Source organism: Procambarus clarkii, chromosome 50 (genome assembly GCF_040958095.1).
Source record: "Procambarus clarkii isolate CNS0578487 chromosome 50, FALCON_Pclarkii_2.0, whole genome shotgun sequence".
Taxonomy (NCBI): domain Eukaryota; kingdom Metazoa; phylum Arthropoda; class Malacostraca; order Decapoda; family Cambaridae; genus Procambarus; species Procambarus clarkii.
In genome coordinates this window covers 7,701,872-7,720,445 of record NC_091199.1, presented here as the reverse complement: position 1 = coordinate 7,720,445, position 18,574 = coordinate 7,701,872, and the positions used below count along the sequence as shown (strand labels likewise).

The 18,574-nt window shown below is 49.1% G+C and overlaps 1 protein-coding gene across 8 annotated transcripts in view; it reads left to right on the top strand.

The window, feature by feature from the left end:
* The window catches only part of LOC123772653 (mucin-19), a 213,859-nt gene that overhangs the window by 76,868 nt on the left and 118,417 nt on the right, over positions 1-18,574 (top strand). For 7 of the 8 annotated variants that reach the window (XM_045765919.2, XM_045765916.2, XM_045765920.2 and 4 more), the window contains exon 2: positions 1,601-8,650. The exons of the other annotated variant lie outside the window; for it this stretch is intronic. In XM_045765919.2, the coding sequence (XP_045621875.2) occupies positions 1,756-8,650 (6,895 nt within the window). In that variant the 5' untranslated portion in view covers positions 1,601-1,755. The remainder of the gene's footprint in view (positions 1-1,600; positions 8,651-18,574) is intronic. 8 annotated transcript variants of the gene reach the window in all.

Sequence of the window (18,574 nt, the reverse complement as noted above, 5' to 3'; positions counted from 1 at the left end):
CTGACTGAGGCGCTGTGGTGGTGAGGAAAGTGACTGGAGCAGACGAGGTCAGGCAGTAGGTGGGGGGGCGGGGTAGTACTGACCTACCTCCGCTTACCTTACATTACCTATGGGGAAGTTAGGTCTAGCTCTTTGTCCTCACTTACTGGCGGTAGTGGGGAAAGGTCGTAGGGTTGGGTGCTACTGAGGGTGGAGGTTATATAATGAAGGTGGGGTGGTTGTAGGTAGGGTGGGGTGGTTGTAGGTAGGGTGGGTGGTAGTAGGGAGGGTGGGGTGGGTGTAGGGAGGTTGGGGTGGTAGTAGGTAGGGTGGGTGTAGGGAGGGTGGGGTGATAGTAGGTAGGGTGGGGTGGTTGTAGGTAGGGTGGGGTGGTAGTAGGTAGGGTGGGGTGCTTGTAGGTAGGGTGGGGTGGTAGTAGATAGGGTGGGGTGGTTGTAGGGAGGGTGGGGTGATAGTAGGTAGGGTGGGGTGGTAGTAGGTAGGGTGGGGTGGTTGTAGGTAGGGTGGGGTGGTAGTAGGTAGGGTGGGGTGGTAGTAGGGAGGATGGGGTGGTAGTAGTGAGGATGGGGTGGCAGTAGTGAGGATGGGGTGGCAGTAGTGAGGATGGGGTGGCAGTAGTGAGGATGGGGTGGCAGTAGTGAGGATGGGGTGGCAGTAGTGAGGATGGGGTGGCAGTAGTGAGGATGGGGTGGCAGTAGTGAGGATGGGGTGGCAGTAGTGAGGATGGGGTGGCAGTAGTGAGGATGGGGTGGCAGTAGTGAGGATGGGGTGGCAGTAGTGAGGATGGGGTGGTAGTAGTGAGGATGGGGTGGTAGTAGTGAGGATGGGGTGGTAGTAGTGAGGATGGAGTGGTAGTAGTGAGGATGGGGTGGTAGTAGTGAGGATGGGGTGGTAGTAGTGAGGATGGGGTGGTAGTAGTGAGGATGGGGTGGTAGTAGTGAGGATGGGGTGGTAGTAGTGAGGATGGGGTGGTAGTAGTGAGGATGGGGTGGTAGTAGTGAGGATGGGGTGGTAGTAGTGAGGGTGGGGTGGTAGTAGGTAGGGTGGGGTGGTAGTAGTGAGGATGGGGTGGTAGTAGTGAGGGTGGGTGGTGGGAGATGGTGGTTACTCAGGTGTTGGACACTGCTGCAGCTGTATAAATGTAATAATGTAATTAAGCTTGGTAAGCTTCACCCGGCTAGTGCACGGCTTGGCTGGGGTAATAACAGCCTCGTCTGGCTGTTACTCTGGTTGTCGTCACTAAAGAAACATTTGTCTTGGGGTTTCATTAACGTTGAATTTAAGGTGATGGATAAAGCTTGGACTGTGTATTGACCAGTACTGTGGGCGTGTATTGACCACTTACGGCCGTGGCTATCAAGTGAGTCACAAATACAAACGTTTGAACAACATTCGCCTTGGGACATTAGGACAGATTTGTGAAATGCCTTGAAATAATGCTGTAACATACAGCATAATGGCCAAGGGAAACGTGGTCACAAATGTGTATGTGTATTAAGGTGTTTTGATTCGATTCAATTTGTCTTGAGAAGTGAAAATAGTGACTTCGTGGGTAATTGAATCTCGGTGGAAATAAATCGTTTTTTGTTGACCATTTCAGAAGTGAAACATAAAAGCAACATATATATATAAGTGATGGCCAGCCCTAGAGAGGGAGGTAATGTGCGTATAAGACAATACAGTTCAGTTCAGACCTGAGCCTGGCGTCGCTCTACAGTTCAGTTCAGACCTGAGTGCCTGGCGTCGCTCTTGACGATGTCTAGAGAATGGCGGGAGACCTGTTTTCTGGCCTCTCCTTCTGGCTTGGAGTGGCAGGTGCCTGTGGATGTCGCCCTGGAGAGGCCCGAGGAGGGTCTGGGCTTCACCCTTGATTATGATGGTGATGGAGACGTGAGTGCTTCGGATTCTAGCAAAGATTATGACTCGTCGGACGAAGCTGCAGAGATTACTGTCATTGAGGCCAGGAGAAGACAGAATCATGGTGGCGCTGACACTGTCCACCTCGACGAGAGCGCGAGGGCGACACTGTCCTCGATACAACGGGACCTGTTTACTATGAAAAGGGAGACCAGCGCTATTAAAGAGCTTCTGTCTTTACCGTCTACACGGCCCAGGAGGGTAGACGACCACGGTAGAGAAGAGGAGGTGGAGCAGTGGCAGGAGGAGGCGGTGTTGGTGGCGCATGGTGAGAGAGGCGACACAGCTGTTTACAGAAGGGGAATCACATCCACCACCAGCCACGATGTTTATCACGAAGAGTTCTCCGAAGAGGTCATCATTCAAGGGAACTCTGGAACAGAGAGCCGCAGGCAGCAGGCACAGGACGCGTCCTGCAAGGAGTCAAGCATGGAGTCACCAAGCTCGGGCTGGGATGAGCGCAGAAGAGGCTCCCGCTCCTCTTACCGGAACATGGTCGATGCCATGGACGATTCCGAAGACAATCTCTCACAGTCCTCGGGCGATGATGGTGATGGACACCACCTTGATGATTCTCATGCCACGTCTTCAGTCTTTGACATGGAGGGCACGAATGTTACAACAGTGCAGATTGAGCATCATACATCGTCATCAACAGAGGCCCTCCACGATATGTCATCAATAGAGTTTCTTCCCGATGCTACTTCAACGGAGGTCTTGAATGATGCCTCATCACCAGAATCCCTTTGTGATGTCTCATCGACAGAGTTTCTGCACGATGTCTCATCAACAGAGTTCCTACCTGATGCCACATCAACAGAGGTTTTGAACAACGCCTCATCAGCAGAAGCCCTGTGTGATATCTCATCAACAGACTTCCTTGAAAATGTCTCCTCAACCGAAGCCCTGCACGATGCACCAACAAACGAAATGAATAACGATGGCCGAACTCTCGAAGTCACTCCCGGCAATAGAGCAACAGGGAACACTCTTGACACTTCGAGGGAGATAAAACATAACATTTCTGCCACAGTATATGATGCCCATGGTGGCAGTGGTGCAGAAGGATGCTGGCCAACGATAGTGAAGCCTTACCTGGAGACTGATCTCGACAGCATTTTCCTCAAGACCCAGCTCGAAGAGCCAGACGACAATCACGCTTCACCCCAGCGAGTATCGGAAGGAAACGTTTTGGTTCCTAAGGGATCAGGAGGACATAGTTTGGAAGATCTTGGATCCAAGGAAAAGACTGGGAAAAGTTTGGGGTCACAAGAACTGCTTGTGGATCTTCTGACACCTAGTGAAGTTTTGACACGAAATGAACTAAAAACGAAAGTTTCCATACCAACTGAATCAGATGTGGAAATTTCGATATTAAAAAAACCAAATGTGAAAAATTTACCACCAAGTAAGCCAGATGTGAATGTTTTAAAACCAGAAGAAACGAAATTAAAAAAATCCACATTGGAAGGTTCCAACTCTGATGTTTTGCCACCATTGATTTCCGGGTCTGAAGTGGAAGAATCCAAAATAAACATTATGCCACTGAAGGAATCAAAGGTTGAAGTGTTGCCAAAGGATGAATCCAAAGTGAAAGTTCTTCCACGAAAGATATCTAGGTTTGAAGTTGTGCCGGTGGACGAATCCACAATGATAGCTCTTTCACCAAAGAAATCCAGGTTTAAAGTAGGTCCTGTTGATGAATCCATAGTGAAATTTATGCCACCAAAGCAATCCAAGACTGAGGTATTGCCAGTGGAAGCATCCAAGGCTGGGGTGTCACCAAAGGAAGAATCCAAGATGAAGGTATCACTCACAGAAGAACCCAAGGTTGAGGAGATACCAACAGAAGAATCTGAGGTTGAGGTATTACCAAAGGAAGAATCCAAGGCTAAGGTGTCACCAATGGAGAAATCCAAGATTGAGATGCCACCAAAGGGAGAATCCAAGTTTAAGGTGCCACCAATGGAAGAATCAAAGACTGAGATGCCACCAATGGACAAATCCAAGATTGAGGTGCCACCAATGGACGAATCCAAGATTGAGGTGCCACCAATGGACGAATCCAAGATTGAGGTGCCACCAATGGCAGAATCCAAGATTGAGGTGCAACCAATGGCAGAATCCAAGATTGAGGTGCCGCCAATAGAAGAATCCAAGATTGAGGTGCCGCCAATGGCAGAATCTAAGAGTGAGGTGACGCCAATGGAAGAATCTAAGATTAAGGTGCCACCAATGGCAGAATCCAAGATTAAGGTGCCACCAATGGCAGAATCCAAGATTGAGGTGCCACCAATGGAAGAATCTAAAATTGAGGTGCTGCCAATGGAAGAATTTAAGAGTGAGGTGCCGCCAATGGCAGAATCCAAGGTTGAAGTGTCATCAACAAAGGAATCCAAGATTGAGATGTCATCAACAGAAGAATCCAAGGTTGAGGATCAGCCAGTGGAAGTTCAGCTACCAAAGAAATCCATGAGAGAAGTTGAAGATATCAGTGTGAAGCGATCGGAGCAGAGAAGGGGTGTATCCACCAGACCCAGACTCTCTAGCTTCAAGAGGCCATCATGTCCACCGCCACCACCTCCACTAACTCCCCCATCTTCGCACAGTGGTTTGTCATCTCCTCGCACTCCAGTGTCATCTCCTCATAGCATGGTGTTAATTCCCAGCCAAGAGCGATCTCAAAGCAGGGTGTTGTCTTCTCACAGCATGACGCCATCTCCCATCTCGCCATTGTCCCAGACTGGGGTGTCTCCTCACAGCTCTGTGTCTTCTGAGAATGTTAGTCTGATTTTGCCAGCATCTGAATTACTGCTGCAACAGACTGTCTTTTCATCAACACACACTGAATCACTAACTCAAGAGTCTCCCTCTGAATCCCAAGAAGCTAGGTCACTGGCAGTAGAGTTGTCCTTTGAGGCACCGGGATCAGAGCCACCAATCAGTTCGGAAGTGGTGGCACCTACTTCATCATTCTCAGAGACTCCATCAAGCCCTCTGGTTCCTGAAGAAGGGGATTCCTTAGCATCATTATCAAGTGCGCCCCCTCAAATACTCGATGATACCCATATTCAGAAGTTCCAGAAAGAGGAAGATGGTGCTTATGCTGATTTCCTCAAGAGCAGAATTAAGGCAATGGCATCTCGTGTCTTTGAGGAACTGGAAAATTTGGATATTCCTCTAGTGCCGCCACCTCCACCACACCGGCCACCTCCACCACCGCCGACAAGAGGGTCATCGCTTCATCTCACAGAGACATCTCTAGCACATCTTCAGGATATGGCCTCAATGCAGATGAGAAAATTGTCTCTGACAGAACTGTCAGAGGAATCTTCATCATCTCTCTCAGAAGTCACTCCAACATGTGCCTATGAGGTTCCTCTAACACAGCTCTCAGAAGATTCATTGTCCAAACTCTCGGCAGTTTCTCCGGCAAAGCTTTCACATTCCTCTCTGTCTCCAGCACACTCGATGAAGGAGGTGAATGAAATTAAACTTTCAAAGGTTCCTCCTCCTCCCCTGAAAACACACTCTGCAAATATTTCCCCAGCAAAGCTTTGGGAGCCATCCCAAACACAAATGGAGAATTTCTCAGCAGAATTCCTTTTGGAACCCACTTTGACACAGCCTCCAAAGTCTTCTCAAAAAAAGCTATCAACGTTGTCTCAATCACGGCTTCCGATGCCTGTGGCATCACAGCCACCAAAGTCACATCGAACACGCATTCCAAGGCCCTCTCCACCACCTCATCAAAAGAGTCCTTTAACACAGCCCCCAAAATCTCTTGTGCATGCTTCAGAGTCAATTTCATCCAAGGCTCAAGAGGACACACTACCACATTTCCAAAACTGGTCTCCAACGCAGCTTTTAAGTGAGTTGGAGAGAATGGAGATTGCAATAGTTCCTTCTCCCCTCCCTCGGCAGTCACCACAAACAACCCAACAAAAGACTTGTGCAAGAGAGCTTCCAAAAACTACTTTAAACCAGGTGAGAGGCGAGTCTCCAGCACAAATTTTGAGTAAGTTGGAAAATATGGAGATCCTAGAGGTGCCTCCTCCTCTCCCCCGAAAACCACCTCCAGTACAATCTCCAGATACCTCTCCAATACGATCTCCAGATACCTCTCCAATACGATCTCCAGATACCTCTCCAATACAACCAATAGAAACCTATCCAATACAACAACCAGAATCTTCTCCATCACAGTTTCCAAAAGTTTCTTCAACAAAGGTACCAAAAGACTCTCAAAGACAAATTCCTAAGCTGTCTTCAACACAACTGCCAGAGTCTTCAACACAGTTCTTAAAAGCTCAAAAACAGCTTCAGAAATCTTCTTCATCACCGCTTCCAAGAGCCTCATCACTGCTCCCAAAGCATTCTCCAACACAGCTTCCAAAATCGCCAACACATCTCTCAAAACATTCACCAACAAGGATCCCAAAAGCTCCAAATCAGAATACCCACAAAACTTCTATATCACAGATCCCAAAAGCTTTCCAATCACAGCATCAAAATGCTTCTACAAAATTTCCATCAAAGAACCAACGTGGATCTCCAGCACAGGCCATAAATAAAATTGAAAACATGGAGATTCTGGAAGTGCCTCCTCCACCCCCACGGCAACCACCTCCAACACAGTTGGAGGCTTCTTCAACACAGCATGTGGATCCATCCTCATCGAAGAGTTCTTCAATGCAACTCCACAGGGATTTTCCAACACAGGTCCAGGAAGCATCTGCAGCACAGCTTGCAGAGAGTTCTCAGTCACAACTATTTGATGTGCATCTCCCACAATCTCCATGTAAATCTCCATTAGGGCACCAAGGCAGGTCTCCAACACAACTACTAAACGAGTTGGAAAACATGGACTGCCTGGAAGTGCCTCCTCCACCTCCTCGACAGCCACCTCCAACACTGTTACTGAAACATTCTCCTTCAACACAGCCTCAGGTAGCTTCTCTATCACACCCACCAGAAATGTCACAGTTGGAACAACTAGATGCAGATATAACCAAAAACGACAGGACCACAGAGGACGTCACTAATACCGGGACCACAGAGGATGTCACTGATGCCTGGAACATGGAGGACGTCACTGATGCCTTCAACATGGAGGACGTCACTGATGCCTTCAACATGGAGGACGTCACTGATGACTGGATGATGGTGGACGTCACTGATGACTGGAACATAGATGAAGTCTTCGATACCTGGAACTTTGAGGTAAACGGACCAGCGCTTGTGTCTCAAATAACCGACTTCGACACCCTTCCGCTCGTCGCTCCTCCTCCACTTTTTGCAGACGAAGAGTGTGATGACGTCTGGACGTCTTGCTCAATCCTTCCGCCAGAGCCAATTACGAAGGATGTCGAAAGAAAGTTTGAAAGTCATCCAGGTCATGCATTAAAGTCTAAAGCCTCTGGTGGGGGCGCCCAAGAGTATATGACTGAGGAGGAAGGAGAGGAGGAGGAGGAAGATGATGAGGAGGAGGAGGAGAATGAAGAGGATGAGAATGAAGAGGATGAGAATGAAGAGGATGAGAATGAAGAGGATGAGAATGAAGAGGATGAGAACGAAGAGGATGAGAACGAAGAGGATGACGAAGAGAAGGAGGAGGAGGAGGAAGAAGAGGAGGAGGAGGAGGAAGAGATTGAAGAGGAGTGTGTGAAGGACAAGGAAGAGAAGAACGGGAAGCAAGATGGTCACAACAATGAATTTACCCAGTCTGTTGATACTGCAGCCTGGGAGGAAGAAAACAATATGTGCTTCGATGAGCCGGACTTTAGTTCGGAGTCTAGCTCCACAGGAACTTCAAGTCCAACTGGTGAAGGTGTTATCCAGAAGGAAGAAAATGAGAAAGGGGTTCGGGAAATCGATACTACCGCCCCTGAATGCTATTTTCCAAGGACTTCGACACCTGAACCACATAAAGCTCCTCCGGGTGAACTCTCTGACGACATAACTCATTCTGCTGACTCCGGAACGAAAGAATGGAATAAAAGAGGCCCCAAGAAACTCGATGCTTCCCAAGAGTCACACTTTCCAGGGACTTTGACCCCAAAGGCTCTCGGGGCATCGCCGGATAAGCTCCCTCGTGATATCACTGTCGCGGGTGAACAAGAAGATATTAAGGAACCAATAACTGTTCATGCACTTCCTTGTCATCAAAGTGTTAAGACTCCAGGTCAAGCAAAGGTGTCAGGAGACCAACAGCTAGAAGGAGAAGCAACAACTCTCTCCCCTGAAAATGAAGATGGTCATGCAAAACAGGAGCGAGAAGAAGCACTTCTCGCTAAAATAAGAAAGCTAAGTATAAAACTGGACAGTGAGAGTGAGGTTAACAGGGCAGAGATGGACATCGAAGACAGCGCCACACAGACAAATCCATCCAGTGAATCTTTAGAACTGGATGTAGCCTCCTCGCCTACTGCTCACAACTACAACGTTGAACAGGCCATACACATAGCCAGTCCAGACACGTCTTATGACATATTAGTTACCGTTTCCGTGAAAGCCACTCAGTCATCAGTGCCAGAGATAGGAGAGTCCTCGAGTAAGACCCATGCTTCCATCCCTGTCAAGACCAAAGAACAGACTGGACGCCACAAAAGGAAAACGCGAAAGGCAAAGAACTCCAAAGAAAGCAAGTCTTCGAAAAAGAATGTCAAGGTTAAGAAAATTTGTAATGAGGAGGAGCCTCTACTTGGTCCAGAGGAGCGAAAACATCATCACGGTAAGTGCTGCTCTCTTTGCTTTTTCTTCAGTCCTCCCTTCCGTTCTTGATATAATGTATATTCAATTCATACTTACATCTGTGCTAACATATTATGCCGTATCATGTGTTGTATTTATTTCACGGCTCTAGAACGTGCGTATGAGAGATACTGCAGCCCATCCTCTCGAGTTGCCACAACGGACAGAAAATTGTGTACTAAAACGTTCGAACCTAACCTAACCTTAACCTAGAGACCATGCATAGAAAACTTGAATGTGATCTGCTATGATTTACAGCACCCCAGTATTTGGCCATTGTTGAATTTTACGAGAAAATGCGGTGAATTATAGGAAAGGACGGGTTGAACAATGACCATCTCATGACTGGCACCATTGTGTGTTGGTCATGCAGTCCGGTGCCAGTGTTTGTGTTGGGGGGTGTGGGCTGTGTATACTTTCCCTACTGGGCTACTTGAACAGGTAATCGCAAATGCCACCTGTACTCATCTTGAAGAAATTATTAACTCTCTCTTCAATCATATTTGAAACAGTAGACTCTTGTAATTGTAACATTATATACTTAGGTTTCAGTAAGGCTTTTGATACTGTTCCACGTCAGAGGTTGATAAGGACGATAAAGGTCACAATAGTGTTAAACCTCACTGCCTACAGATCTGACAGAAGAGGAATAACAAGGGCGTAAAGAGCAGAAAGTACAAGTATTAACCAAATAATTGGTTTAGAGCTGAGAAGTATATGTCAGGACAGCACCAAGCATCCACCAGGCATCGTGACGACGGAACTTGCCAGAGTTAGGAGGATATTATGTAGGTGAACCTCGCTGGCCCTTGACCACTACTCTGTAATCTTTCATATAGATTAGCATAGCAGCTCATGCAGTGCTGTGTACCCGAGTCAACTCATCCACCCGATAAGAAAGTGCATTTGTAAGCATTGTATAATAACAAGATTCGTCCACATTAGCTCCGAACCTCCCAAAGAGAGGTTGTGGTCACTAACGGGTGATTCAAGGTGTCTAGGTCTGTAGTCATATATTTTGTAACCATGTGGATAACTATATTGTAACGGAATGTTGGACCCTGAAACGCTTTAACCGTAACACAATTATAAGACTAAACCTAACCTCTCATAGCAGATATTCCAGATAGCAACCCCTAGGCCTAAATACAGTTCACGCTATCTTAGGCCTAATATAGTACATATATGTGCTATACTAAGCCTAGAATCGTTTAAGATTGGTTTTTAGATTAATTTTTTTCCGCACTCAATACAATTATTAGTACAAAAAGTGGCTTACTGGTACTCCACTACATATTGGTACTCTGGACCAAATAGTTACTAAAAGTACTCTCAGTTCAGGAGGATGAGTTGAGGAAGATAACACAGCTACCAGATATCAGCTAATCAATAGTTGGATTGCGTGATTAAACTGTGATAAGTTCTTTAGAGTTATGATTAATATGATTAGCAGGAGAACTAGGCCGTTATGTAGGCTGTTACAAGCCGTTATGTTATGACTGTGTAGCATTTTGACGGGATACGAGGACAAGGGGCTGGGATATGAGGACAAGGAGCTGGGATATGAGGACAAGGAGCTGGGATATGAGGACAAGGAGCTGGAATATAAGGACAAGGAGCTGGGATATGGGGACAAGGAGCTGGGATATGAGGACAAGGAGCTAGGATATGAGGACAAGGAGCTGGGATATGAGGACAAGGAGCTGGGATATGAGGACAAGGGGCTGGGATATAAGGACAAGGAGCTGGGATATAAGGACAAGGAGCTGGGATATGAGAACAAGGGGCTGGGATATGAGTACAAAGAGCTGGGATATGAGACCAAGGAGCTAGGATATAAGGACAAGGAGGTGGGATACAGGGTCAGATAATATGGTGGGATATGGACATAAATTTGCTTTTTAGCTTAAACTTTAAATACAGAATTTTCCTTTGGGCATGAAAACTTCCTTGAGATAACATGAATCAGCGATATTTTGTCCACCCCGCGAAATCGACCAGGCCCCGCGAAATCAACCAGGCCCCGCGCAATCAATCAGGCCCCGCGAAATCAACCAGGCCCCGCGCAATCAATCAGGCCCCGCGAAATCAACCAGGCCCCGCGCAATCAATCAGGCCCCGCGAAATCAACCAGGCCCCGCGAAATTAACGAAACCCCGCGAAATCAAGACCCCTCTCACAAAATCAATAACAAAAACTCGCGAAACTAAAAACAGCGAACTTTTTTTTTTTTTAGTGTTGGCGATCAGAAAGCAACTGGATGAAAGTCAATTGCTCCTCGAGTCGTCAACTCATCAACTTGGGCGTCAACCACTTCTCTGTTAGCCAATTCGCGGCTTCTTTCCTCATCTATAGTTGAATCATCAATCGTCAATTATGAGGCGTGGGTGTTTTTTTTTGTAATAGAGCTTTAGCATTATTGTGTTTGTAGTATGTTGTGTGAGTATTGGGGTGACGAGGTTGTGACGTATCTGCGACGTGTTGATGACGTTGCTGTGACGTGTGTATGAGGACTTTGCGTGAGGTGTGTGTGTGTGGGGGGGGGGGTAGTGAGTGGTGGTAACACTGCCGGTGGGTGGACACTGCCATCACTGTTCTCACTTCCGTTTTGGCAACAGTGACGCTCAGGGCAACAAGGATCTCTCGCAACGTTGGGTCAAAAGTTGTGTGTGTGTGTGTGTTTGTGTGTGTGTGTGTGTACTCACCTAGTTGTGCTTGCGGGGGTTGAGCTCTGGCTCTTTGGTCCCGCCTCTCAACCTCTCAAGTTGTGTGTGTGTGTGTGTGTGTGGGAGGGGTGGAGGTGTGGAACGGGGAGACAGGAAATGAGTATTTGAGAATGGGGGAGTGTGGGGGGGTTGTGGGGGAGGGGGTGGGAAAGATTGGAAAGGAAAGTAAAGGTAAAAGTAATAATTGAAAATGGTGATGTAACTAAAGAAAGAAAGGGAATAAAGAGGAAACAGAAGGGATATAACTGGAACACAAAGATACTAACATCGATGATAACTTTAAGGAGATGAACTCCTTGAGACAGTGATGAGGACGATGAGAATGACTGATGATGGCCATACTGAAGACAATAATGATGGTTTATTGTGATGGTGAGAATTGTGATGAGAGTTTCTGGCTGGGAACTGTAGCTTTGTGTTGTTTTGTGTTGGGTGGATACACTGAACTAAGGTGTCACCTGTGTTGGGTGACTCCTAACACAGGTGACACCCAACATAGGTGACTCCTAACACAGGTGACACCCAACATAGGTGACTCCTAACACAGGTGACACCCAACATAGGTGACTCCTAACACAGGTGACACCCAACATAGGTGACTCCTAACACAGGTGACACCCAACATAGGTGACTCCTAACACAGGTGACACCCAACATAGGTGACTCCTAACACAGGTGACACCCAACATAGGTGACTCCTAACACAGGTGACACCCAACATAGGTGACTCCTAACACAGGTGACACCCAACATAGGTGACTCCTAACACAGGTGACACCCAACATAGGTGACTCCTAACACAGGTGACACCCATGTTGTCACCTGTGTTGGGTTTCACCTGTGTTGGGTGTCACCTGTGTTGGGAGTCACCTGTGTTGGGAGTCACCTGTGTTGGGTGTCACCTGTGTTGGGTGTCACCTGTGTTGGGTGTCACCTGTGTTGGGTGTCACCTGTGCTGGCTGTTACCTACGTTTGTACTAACGATGTGGGGGCAGGAGGAGGAGGGGGGGGGGTCAAGAAAACGTGACAAGGGAAGGCGTTGTGAGTTGAGGTTAGAGTGGTTGAGGTTGAATAGGATGTGGGGTGGGGGGAGGGGGGTGGGAGGGGTTGTGGGAAGGGGTGGATGAGCCTGTGTGAGCTATTTTCAGCTCCCAGTTCATTGAGTCGCTTCACAGTGACCACATCTATCGTGTCTATCCCTGCGACGGTGATTGTGTAGCCCCTGGGACGGTGGTTGTGTAGCCCCTGGGACGGTGATTGTGTAACCCCCTGGGACGGTGATTGTGTAGCCCCTGGGACGGTGATTGTGTAGCCCCTGGGACGGTGATTGTACTCACCTAGTTGTGTTTGCGGGGGTTGAGCTCTGGCTCAAGCCCCAGGGTGTAGCCCCTGGGACGGTGATTGTGTAGCCCCTGGGACGGTGATTGTGTAGCCCCTGGGACGGTGATTGTGTAGCCCCTGGGACGGTGATTGTGTAGCCCCTGGGACGGTGATTGTGTAGTCCCTGCGACGGTGATTGTGTAGCCCTGGGACGGTGATTGTGTAGCCCTGGGACGGTGATTGTGTAGCCCTGGGACGGTGATTGTGTAGCCCCTGGGACGGTGATTGTGTAGCCCCTGGGACGGTGATTGTGTAACCCCTGGGACGGTGATTGTGTAGCCCTGGGACGGTGATTGTGTAGCCCCTGGGACGGTGATTGTGTAACCCCTGGGACGGTGATTGTGTAGCCCCTGGGACGGTGATTGTGTAGCCCCTGGGACGGTGGTTGTGTAGCCCCTGGGACGGTGATTGTGTAGTCCCTGGGACGGTGATTGTGTAGCCCCTGGGACGGTGATTGTGTAGCCCCTGGGACGGTGATTGTGTAGCCCCTGGGACGGTGGTTGTGTAGCCCCTGGGACGGTGATTGTGTAGCCCCTGGGACGGTGATTGTGTAGTCCCTGCGACGGTGATTGTGTAGCCCTGGGACGGTGATTGTGTAGCCCCTGGGACGGTGATTGTGTAGCCCCTGGGACGGTGATTGTGTAGCCCCTGGGACGGTGATTGTGTAGCCCTGGGATGGTGATTGTGTAGCCCCTGGGACGGTGATTGTGTAGCCCTGGGACGGTGATTGTGTAGCCCTGGGACGGTGATTGTGTAGCCCTGGGACGGTGATTGTGTAGCCCCTGGGACGGTGATTGTGTAGCCCTGGGATGGTGATTGTGTAGCCCCTGGGACGGTGATTGTGTAGCCCTGGGACGGTGATTGTGTAGCCCCTGGGACGGTGATTGTGTAGCCCCTGGGACGGTGATTGTGTAGCCCTGGGACGGTGATTGTGTAGCCCCTGCGATGGTGATTGTGTAGCCCCTGGGACGGTGATTGTGTAGCCCTGGGACGGTGATTGTGTAGCCCCTGGGACGGTGATTGTGTAGCCCCTGGGACGGTGATTGTGTAGCCCTGGGACGGTGATTGTGTAGCCCCTGGGACGGTGATTGTGTAGCCCCTGGGACGGTGATTGTGTAGCCCCTGGGACGGTGATTGTGTAGCCCTGGGACGGTGATTGTGTAGCCCCTGGGACGGTGATTGTGTAGCCCCTGGGACGGTGATTGTGTAGCCCCTGGGACGGTGATTGTGTATCCCTCTGTATGCGTAGACTGCTTGACTGCCAGACGGTGGACAGAGTGACTATACGAACAGTTTACCTGCTGGGTTTACCAGTCATCTTCCTCTCTCATCAAGCCATGATTGTACCCCTGGCGAGCAGTAACTGTAAAGTGGCCAGACTTTGTGAAGTGTACTGGTGTGATTGTGGTGGTTGTATGAGGCATTGTTTGTGTGTATCAGTGATTGTGGTGGTTGTATGAGGCATTGTTTGTGTGTATCAGTGATTGTGGTGGCTGTATGTGGCAGTGGTTGTGTGTATCAGTGATTGTGGTGGCTGTATGAGGCATTGTTTGTGTATATCAGTGATTGTGGTGGCTGTATGAGGCAGTGTTTTTCCAAATACAATTGTTTATGTCTACTGCTAACTTTTTGTGGTGATGCTCATGACATTACACACAGAAATCATAATAGCGTGATGCATCAAATGAACAAATCCACAAGGGCCGTGACGAGGGTTCGAACCTACTTTCCGGGATAATCTCAGACGCGCCTTAGTCGACTGCGCCTCAACATATTAAAAAGAATTGCAACTGGTAGTGCTCATACGGATCCTGGAGCCTCTCAGAGACACAAAACCTCTTTTTTAGGTTCGTTTATGCCTAGTTATTGTCGCCTTGTCATAGGATTTTATTAATCCTGTGAGGCAAGATTTTCCATTCCTGACCCCCTTGATGTGTTACTAAGGTCTTTATCTCCAGATGATATAATAGTTTTTCCCACAATCTTCTCCATCAGCTTGCATGGTGAGCAAGTTAGGGACACTGGCCTGTAGTTCAGTGCCTCCTGTCCGTCTCCCGTCATGTATATATCGGGACTGGTTGATACCTGGTTGATACCTGGTTGATGGGGTTCTGGGAGTTCTTCTACTCCCCAAGCCCGGCCCGAGGCCAGGCTTGACTTGTGAGAGTTTGGTCCACCAGGCTGTTGCTTGGAGCGGCCCGCAGGCCCACATACCCTAGCCATCTTCCAAATTTCTGGCAGTTAACCTCTTACCAGTGATTAGTTATACACCATTGAGAGCGGTAGACACTACTTCAACTTCTCCTTTTAGTATACACGATGACACTCCTTCTGGGCCTACAGATGGAATGTGCGTGCGTGCGTGCGCTTTGGCCTGTGTGTGTTTGTAAGTATGTTTGTTTTTGTATGCTAAGTGTTTATTTGTCCAGTGTGGGATCAGGCCGGGCTTGGGGAGTATAATTCCCGAAGCCCTCACTAGGTATGCTTCCCAGGTGTGCTCTCCAGGTATGCTCTCCAAGTATGCTCTCCAAGTATGCTCTCCAAGTATGTTCTCCAAGTATGTTCTCCAGGTATGCTCTCCAGGTATGCTCTCCAGGTATGCTCTCGAGGTATGCTCTCGAGGTATGCTCTCCAAGTATGCTCTCCAAGTATGTTCTCGAGGGGTGCAATAGTTGCAAGCGGTGGTTGAGGGTCTGTTGTGGGCCTTGCAAGTCAGGTCATCACAGTGTGGTTGATCTACATACTGGGGTGAGGGGCTCTCACCACTGTGGTGAACTGATACCCCCAAGATGGTGGTGAGTTGTTGGGTAACGATTGTTTCTGAAGTGTGGCGTTATCAGTGTGGGGAGGGTGAGGCAGGTGTGGGGAGTGGGGCACACACTTCCTCCCTCCCTCCCCAGCAGGTGTGGGGAGTGGGGCACACACTTCCTCCCTCCCCTCTCCCAGCAGGTGTGGGAGAGGGGCAAACCCTCCCTCCCTCCCTCCCCAGCAGGTGTGGGGAGTGGGGCACATCCTCCCTCCCTCCCTAGCAGGTGTGGGAGAGGGGCACACCCTCCCTCCCCAGCAGGTGTGGGATTGGGGCACACCCTCCCTCCCTTCCCAGCAGGTGTGGGGAGTGGGACAGATCCTCCCTCCCTCCCCAGCAGGTGTGGGAGAGGGGCACACCCTCCCTCCCTCCCCAGCAGGTGTGGGGAGTGGGGCACATCCTCCCTCCCTCCCTCCCCAGCAGGTGTGGGGAGTGGGGCACATCCTCCCTCCCTCCCCAGCAGGTGTGGGGAGTGGGGCACATCCTCCCTCCCTCCCTCCCCAGCAGGTGTGGGGAGTGGGGCACATCCTCCCTCCCTCCCTAGCAGGTGTGGGAGAGGGACACACCCTCCCTCCCTCCCCACTTGGCTAAAAATTAGTATCTTTTACCCGGAACTTCACCAGGTGTGGGGCGTTGGTCAGGAGTTAACACACACACACACACACACACACACACACACACACACACACACACACACACACACACACACACACACACACACACACACACACACACACACACCTGTGTCATCAAGTGGGTCACCGGAGCGAGGGTGTCTCCCCCTCCTTCCTGAGCCCCACACACCTGTGCTCATCACGTGTCTCACACACACCTGTGCACACCTACCTTGCTGTGAATCACCACTGGCAGCGCTTGAATTTGGTAGTTAAACAGCATTTTGGTAATTAAGCTCACCATTGTGCTAGTCACACACACACACACCTTTCCTCAGTGTGTGTGTGTTTACTCAGTTGTGCTTGCGGGGGTTGAGCTCTGGCTCTTTGGTCCCGCCTCTCAACTGACAATCAACCGGTGTACAGATGTGTGTGTGTGAGTGTGTGAGAGAGTGGTCGCGCGAGAGAGGTTTGGTCGACGAAAACAGCGGTTTCATCTGATGTGCTTCCTGTAGTAGGCGGAAAGGGCTTGGATGTGTTGTATTGCTAAGCTCCTCCCCCTTCTCCCCCTTCCCACCTAATCCCCTCTTCCCCCATCCCACCTCTCCCCTTGTCCTCACCCTTCCACACCCCCTCCCACCCCATCCAAGCCACACCCTGCAGGTAGCCTCAGTGTAGCAACTGTAATTTTAGTAGTGTGTGTGTGTGTCCATATATATATATGTTTGTAAATACTTAACATGTGTACTTCAATGTGTACCGGTGCGTTAGATACGTGTGTGTGTATACATGTCTGTCATTGAAAAATCACTCCGACTGCTTCATAGAAACTTAAGTCATTCACAGGACGAGAAGCAATTGACAGTTGAATAAAATTGAGTGGAGGTCAAAGGTCACAGTGGGATACCAAGAATGACCTGCACAGTGTGGAACTGTACTCACCATCCGTGACCCTCTCAGACGCGTCGCTAACTATACCACGAACACCAACGAATAAAACATCGAACAAAAACCGGTTACGAACGGGAAAATAATAAACAAAGCTGAAAAAACTACAAAGTGATAGCGGGTATGAGAAGGAAGATGGTGAGTGTGGGGGAAGATGGTGAGTGAGACGCAGGTGTTGAGAGGGTAATTAGGGCGGCCTCTGAGGACCAGGTGAGGATGAATGGTGAGGTGTCCGAGGGTATGGAGGCAGCTCACGTGGGCTTCGTCTTCTTGCAGATGAGAGCCCAGAACCACCACCACCACCAAGGTAATGTTACTCCCTCACACTCACACACTCTCTCTCTCTCTCTGTCTCTCTTTCTCTCTTTCTCTCTTTCTCTTTCTCTTTCTCTTTCTCTTTCTCTCTCTCTCTCTCTCTCTCTCTCTCTCTCTCTCTCTCTCTCTCTCTCTCTCTCTCTCTCTCTCTCTCTCTCTCTCTCTCTCTCTCTCTCTCTCTCTCTCTCACCTTTCTCTCTCTCTCTCTCACCTTTCTCTCCATGCCTTGATCGTCTCTTGCTTCTCTCCCTCCCTCCCTCTCCCCCACCTCACCCTCCCCCCCCCCGTCTCAGGTAATGTGATATTGTACCTGAATTGATGTTATCCGCTAACCAACCATGTGTGAGTGTGTACTCGCCTATTTGTGCCTCCAGGATCAAGCATTGGCTCTTGGATCCCGCCTTTCTCGCTGCCCGTTGTGTGTGTACTCACCTATATGTACTCACCTATATGTGCTTGCAGGATCGAGCATTGACTCTTGGATCCCGCCTTTCTAGCTATCGGTTGTTTACAGCAATGACTCCTGTCCCATTTCCCTATCATACCTAGTTTTAAAAGTATGAATAGTATTTCCTTCCACAACCTGTTCCCCAAGTGCATTCCATTTTTCTACTACTCTCACGCTAAAAGAAAACTTCCTAACATCTCTGTGACTCATCTGAGTTTCCAGTTTCCACCCATGTCCCCTCGTTCTGTTATTATTACGTGTGAACATTTCATCTATTTCCACTTTGTCAATTCCCCTGAGTATTTTATATGTCCCTATCATATCTCCTCTCTCCCTTCTTTTCTCTAGTGTCGTAAGGTTCAGTTCCTTCAGCCGCTCTTCATATCCCATCCCTCGTAGCTCTGGGACAAGCCTCGTCGCAAACCTCTGAACCTTCTCCAGTTTCTTTATGTGTTTCTTCAGGTGGGGGCTCCATGATGGCGCGGCATACTCTAAGACGGGTCTCACGTAGGCAGTGTAAAGCGCCCTAAAAGCTTCCTCATTTAGGTTTCTGAATGAAGTTCTAATTTTCGCCAGTGTAGAGTACGCTGCTGTCGTTATCCTATTTATATGTGCCTCAGGAGTTAGATTAGGTGTCACATCCACTCCCAGGTCTCTTTCTCGAATC